The sequence below is a fragment of the Seriola lalandi genome, unplaced genomic scaffold (genome assembly GCF_002814215.2).
Source record: "Seriola lalandi dorsalis isolate HSWRI2012SDOR001 ecotype SW California unplaced genomic scaffold, Sedor1 jcf7180002054867, whole genome shotgun sequence".
In the NCBI taxonomy this organism is placed as follows: domain Eukaryota; kingdom Metazoa; phylum Chordata; class Actinopteri; order Carangiformes; family Carangidae; genus Seriola; species Seriola lalandi.
Genome location: NW_019525420.1, coordinates 8813 through 14372, shown reverse-complemented (window position 1 = coordinate 14372; position 5560 = coordinate 8813). Strand labels below are relative to the sequence as shown.

The window sequence follows — 5560 nt, the reverse complement described above, 5'->3', positions numbered from 1 at the left end:
CCCCCCCCCATGACATCTGCCATCAGCAGCATCAACATCAGTTGCTGTTTTGTCTCAGAACCAGCTTGACGAGTAATAATAGATTTTGAATTGATAATTAATGGTTGGTCACGTTAAACACGTGAAGTATTAACGTCAGTTCCTTATGTTTCAGATGATCCAGATGTTTAACATATTTCTTTGATTTTAACATCAATGTAGAAAGATCATCCATCAGTCTGCATCATGTTTGTGTTGAGTGTGAATGTCATTATGTCACATCACTGTCTGCTATCACATAATATCTTCTTAATGGAGCTTTTATTCTGAAAGTCTCCTTAGTGATAATACTAAGGCTCTTACTGTGAAAGTCTGTATTAGTGGAGAGCAGTCAAACCCCCTGGTGGACATCAGAGCAATTGCAGGTGGACAGATGTCTGTTTGATTGACAGGTGTCTTGCCCTATCAACTGATGTCTGCTGATGATGTCACTGTCTCCTCCTCCTCAGATGAAAGTGCTCCTCCTCTTCCTCCTCCCACTGCTTCGGATTGTTGCGTCGTCTTCCCCACTCTGGCCAGTGTTGCTGACATCATCGCTACCAACATCCCATCATTGGCTGGAGTTGCTACTGCCATCGGAGACTCAGCCCCCCCAGCCACTACCGCCCCCTCTGCCCCCCCCTCCATAGACAGCATGGCTAACAGCATCGCCACCCACATACCTAGCTTAGTGGGTGCTGCTAGCACTGTGGCTAGCCCAGCTGCTGCTGTGTTAAATCCCACCACACTTGTACTTGCTTCTAACACAGATGCAGCTAGCTTAGACAGCATTGTTAGCTCATTAGCTAACATGCCCAGTTTAGCAGGGATTATTTGCGGTGAGGCTAACCCTGCTGTTAGTTTAACCCCGTCAGCCCTGCCCCCCTCTGCTGGTGAACCCTACACCCCCTCACTGTCAAGAATCAGAGTTACCGGAGACCCTGACACAGGTACACCAATCAATCCATCAATCAATCAATCAATCAATCAATGTGAGCTGAGACAAGCTCTGGTTTGGGTGTAGCTTTATTTATTAAAACTGACACTGGTCACTGGTGTGAATCTGAAATCAGGTTCATAAAGGTTTCAGTTCGTCCGACCTCAGTAACATTGGAAACTGATCCTGGTTCTGGTCAGACTAGTTTGAGGCTGAATCAGTTTTAGGATTCGTCTGAGAGACTGAAACACAGTCAGCACAGACCGAGTTCTCAGTCTGCTGAGGAACAGGGTTTATCTAAAGTCCAGTCAAAGGGATTGGCTGTTCAAGATTTCCACTGTGTCTCTGTATTCAATGTATCCAGATGTTGGGGCACTGTTACAGCTGGTGATGTCAACGTTGGATGGGAATGCAGGAGTCACATTACCTCCAGTAGAGGGAGCTGCAGAGCCGGCAGACCAAGGTACAGACATGATCCAGTCTGGTTCTGCTGGACTGGTCTTCACCGTCCTCACTCTGACTCTTTGTTGGTTCTGGTTCCAGAACCTCCTCAAGCCATCGGAGAAGAAGACCTGTACATCACTGTGTTGGCGTGTTGGGGAGCTGAGGAAGCTGACTCCGAGTCCTCCAATGAGGAGGAAGACACAGGAGTTAGCCCTGCCCCCTATGGAGTGAATGGACCAATTGAAGGAGATCCTGCTTCGAACCCGACTACAGATACTAACAAGTATGTGAACAGTATACAGTACAACAATAACTACTCCTACGACTACAATCCTCCACTGCTGCTGACAAACTGCTGGTGTTGCATTATCCCAACCAGTCCTCCAGGTCGTATCCTCCCCACTCGGCCGGCCCCGCCCCCTCCACGTCATCCTGGCCAATCACAAAAGCCAGGGAAACCTGTGAAACAGAAGACGCCGAGGTACACACAAACACACACACACACACTCACACACACACACGGTCTGCTCTTGTGTTCTCGTGGACTGTCAAGAGTCCACAACCAGACAAGTTCAGATCTAATATCCTGCAGTGATCCAGGTCTGCCAGTTTTACCCAGGATGCTTCGGGAGCTGATTGTGTCATACAAATCTAAACAAGTATGATCAACTGGCAGCGGTGGTGGTAGATTCACCTGGTTTCGATTTGAGGTTTCTCTCAGGTGAGATTTGAGCTAGGTTTTTGTATTTGGATTTTGGAGAAGTGAGGAGCTACATGTCGGGTGAGGTCTTTCAGTCAGTGTCCATGGTCTTCATCCTGGGGTAAAAAGCTGACATGGACATGAATAAATATGATACGTGGAAACAGGCAGCAGCTTGTGATTGAGTTTAGAATCCAGATCACATGTTCACACGTCTTGTCCTCTGTGTTGAGGAAGACATGTATTTGTCCTGCAGAGCGGCCACTATTCGAGTGTCGAGGAAGAAGGGCGGCAGTGGGAGTTCAACTCCTCAGAGCGCCGTGGTACGGTCCAGCTGGCTGGACGTCTGGAAGGGTTTCAGGTAACGACAACAACATCAGCAGCATCAATAACAACATTCCTAATGAACAAGGCCAACAGATGTGTCACTGAGGCCAAACTTTAACATATGATATAGACACAGATAAACAGATGACATGTTCTCTCTCTAACAGACATAATGTTTTATGGGCGAAGTTGGACGGACAGCTGATGTCTCTGTGGAAGAAACGGACAGTAAGTCAGTGTCTCCCTACCTGTCTCTCTGTCTACCTGTCTTTCTGTCTGTAGAGTAACAGGTGCGTTTGTTTTCTTGACCAGGACCAGTTCAGTGAAGTGTTGTTCCATGTCTCCAGTATCACCAATGTGAAGAAACAAGACAAAGGAAGATTTTCTGTTTACTTCAGAAAGAAACATTATGACTTCATGGCTCATAATGATGGTGAGAATCCTACTCTACTGCACTCTACTGCACTCTACTGTACTCTACTGCACTATAGTGTGGTCTACTGCACTCTACTGTACTCTACTGCGCTCTACTGCACTCTACTGCACTCTACTGCACTCTGCTGCACTCTACTGTACTCTACTGCACTCTACTGTACTCTACTGCGCTCTACTGTACTCTACTGCACTCTACTGTACTCTACTGCACTCTACTGCACTCTACTGTACTCTACTGCACTCTACTGTACTCTACTGCACTCTACTGCACTCTACTGTACTCTACTGTACTGTACTGTACTCTACTGCACTCTGCTGCACTCTACTGTACTCTACTGCACTCAACTGCACTCTGCTGCACTGTAGCGTGGTCTGCTGTACTCTACTGTACTCTACTGCACTCTACTGTACTCTACTGCACTCTACTGCACTCTACTGTACTCTACTGTACTGTACTGTACTCTACTGCACTCTGCTGTACTCTACTGTACTCTACTGCACTCTACTGCACTCTACTGTACTCTACTGCACTCTACTGTACTCTACTGCACTCTACTGTACTGTAGCGTGGTCTACTCCCCTCTACTGTACTCTACTGCACTCTACTGTACCCTACTGTACTGTAGCGTGGTCTACTCCCCTCTACTGCACTCTACTGCACTCTAATGTACTCTACTGCACTGTACTGTACTCTACTGCACTCTACTGTACTTTACTGTACTCTACTGTACTCTACTGCACTCTACTGTGGTCTACTCCCCTCTACTTCACTTAAACCTGTGCTGACCAGAAGAGCTCATGTCACACAGTACACTGAAATCCACTGGGCTAATGACTGACTTTACAGACAGGTTTTCAATGTTTCCGGGACATTAGATCAAAAAATGTATTTTGATTATTATTAAACAAAGGCATTCACTAACTAACAGCACAAAGGACATATATACATAAATATATATATATATATATATTTATGTATATATAAAGAAAAGGAAGGTCAATTATAATTACATCGATATTTGTTTCTAATGTTTCCTTTCTTTAATTTTTTGTCTCTCAGAGGTTCAGGGTGGTTGGGTCACATCTCTGCTGGCTTCCCGAGGCCAGCCAAGCCCTGCCCCCCCCAAACTGCATGGACAAATCACCATCAAGGACCCACGTAGCCGCGTCTATGCCGCCATCTGGGGTCATGACCTCTGGATTTACCCCAACAAAGACAGCTACCAGCTGGGCATCGCCTCCTTCTCTATCCCCCTGAACGTGGCCATGGTCAAATCTACAGGAAGACACTCGTTTACCCTCATCACTCCATACAAGAGCTTCAAGTACCCACCTGTCTGTCTGTCTACCTGTCTGTTTGTCTGTCCTTTCATTTACTGATATTAATCAAACATTTTTTCCTCCTTGTCTCCCCCCCTCCCTCCAGCCTGGCTGTTGATTCGACGAAGGACCTGTCCCTCTGGTTGGACAGTCTGTCCTCATCTATCCGCAGTGCTCTGTCCTGCAGCCAGGTGGCAATACGTCTGTGGGAAAACCGCTACAACAAGGTGTGTGGTGACTGTGGCTCGGCCAATCCTGAGTGGGCGTCGGTCAACCTTCTGCTGGTCATCTGTCAGGCCTGTGCAGGTATGGACGCTCATGCTGCGTTCAGGTGATGTGTGATCAATGCAGAATACTAACAGAGTCTGTTCTCAGGTCAGCATCGAGCTCTGGGCAGCAAACTGTCGAAAGTCCGCAGTCTGAAGATGGACAACAAGGTCTGGACTGAACCACTGATACAGGTGAGGGAGACTGAACCACTGATATAGGTGAGGGAGACTGAACCACTGATATAGGTGAGGGAGACTGAACCACTCACACAGGTGAGGGGAGACTGAATCACTGATACACGTGAGGGAGACTGAACCACACATACAGGTGAGGGGAGACTGAACCACTCACACAGGTGAGGGGAGACTGAACCACTTTGACTTCTTCCAGCTGTTCGTTATGTATGGGAACCAGCTGGCCAATCAGGTGTGGGCTGCAGCGGTGCCGACGGCGGAGCAGCTGCTTCCTGAGTCGTCTGATGAGGAGAGGTCAAAGTTCATCCAGGATAAATACAGCAGGGGGCGCTACAGACGAGTCCATGCCCTGACGTCCTCTCTCTCTCTGATGAACCAGGTCTGACTCAGTTACACTATAATATTAAACTAGACCCTAACGTTACCATGGTTACTGAAACCATGTTGACTCTTAATATCTGATATATGACTTATGACTCTATGATGTAGAGAATGTAAATATGTATATATTTACTGTCTCGTGTTATCGTGTGTTACTGATATATCTACACAAATGTCTTATAACATGAATCTTGAACAATTATATCTATGGATATATTGATACTAATATTGATTAGATGTTTTGTTAGTTTGTGAATTTTTCCTCAGGGAAACATTCTGGGTCCTGTTCTCTTTATACTCCAATATGCAGATGATACACAACTATATATCTCCATTTACACCAACAACCCCAGTTTCTTAAATTACTTGTGTCAGTTACCTATATATGAATGAATATGTGCTTCAAACATTATTGTAGCTTCATAATTAATTCATATGTTGAACATGTTGGTACATTTTGCAAGAAAAACATGTAAAATAAAAACATATGAACATAATATTTGAGCTCACACACAGTAGTTGTCAATATTTGAA

The 5560-nt window shown here is 45.8% G+C and overlaps 1 protein-coding gene across 1 annotated transcript in view; it reads left to right on the top strand.

Moving 5' to 3' along the window:
- LOC111671155 (uncharacterized) overlaps positions 1-5560 on the top strand; it is a 13632-nt gene that overhangs the window by 1756 nt on the left and 6316 nt on the right. The window contains exons 4-15 of the mRNA XM_087179816.1: positions 489-968; positions 1320-1418; positions 1499-1700; positions 1779-1880; positions 2356-2460; positions 2594-2654; positions 2739-2859; positions 3922-4186; positions 4288-4487; positions 4557-4642; positions 4842-5024; positions 5135-5139. Of these exons, the coding sequence (XP_087035942.1) occupies positions 489-968; positions 1320-1418; positions 1499-1700; positions 1779-1880; positions 2356-2460; positions 2594-2654; positions 2739-2859; positions 3922-4186; positions 4288-4487; positions 4557-4642; positions 4842-5024; positions 5135-5139 (1909 nt within the window). The remainder of the gene's footprint in view (positions 1-488; positions 969-1319; positions 1419-1498; positions 1701-1778; positions 1881-2355; positions 2461-2593; positions 2655-2738; positions 2860-3921; positions 4187-4287; positions 4488-4556; positions 4643-4841; positions 5025-5134; positions 5140-5560) is intronic.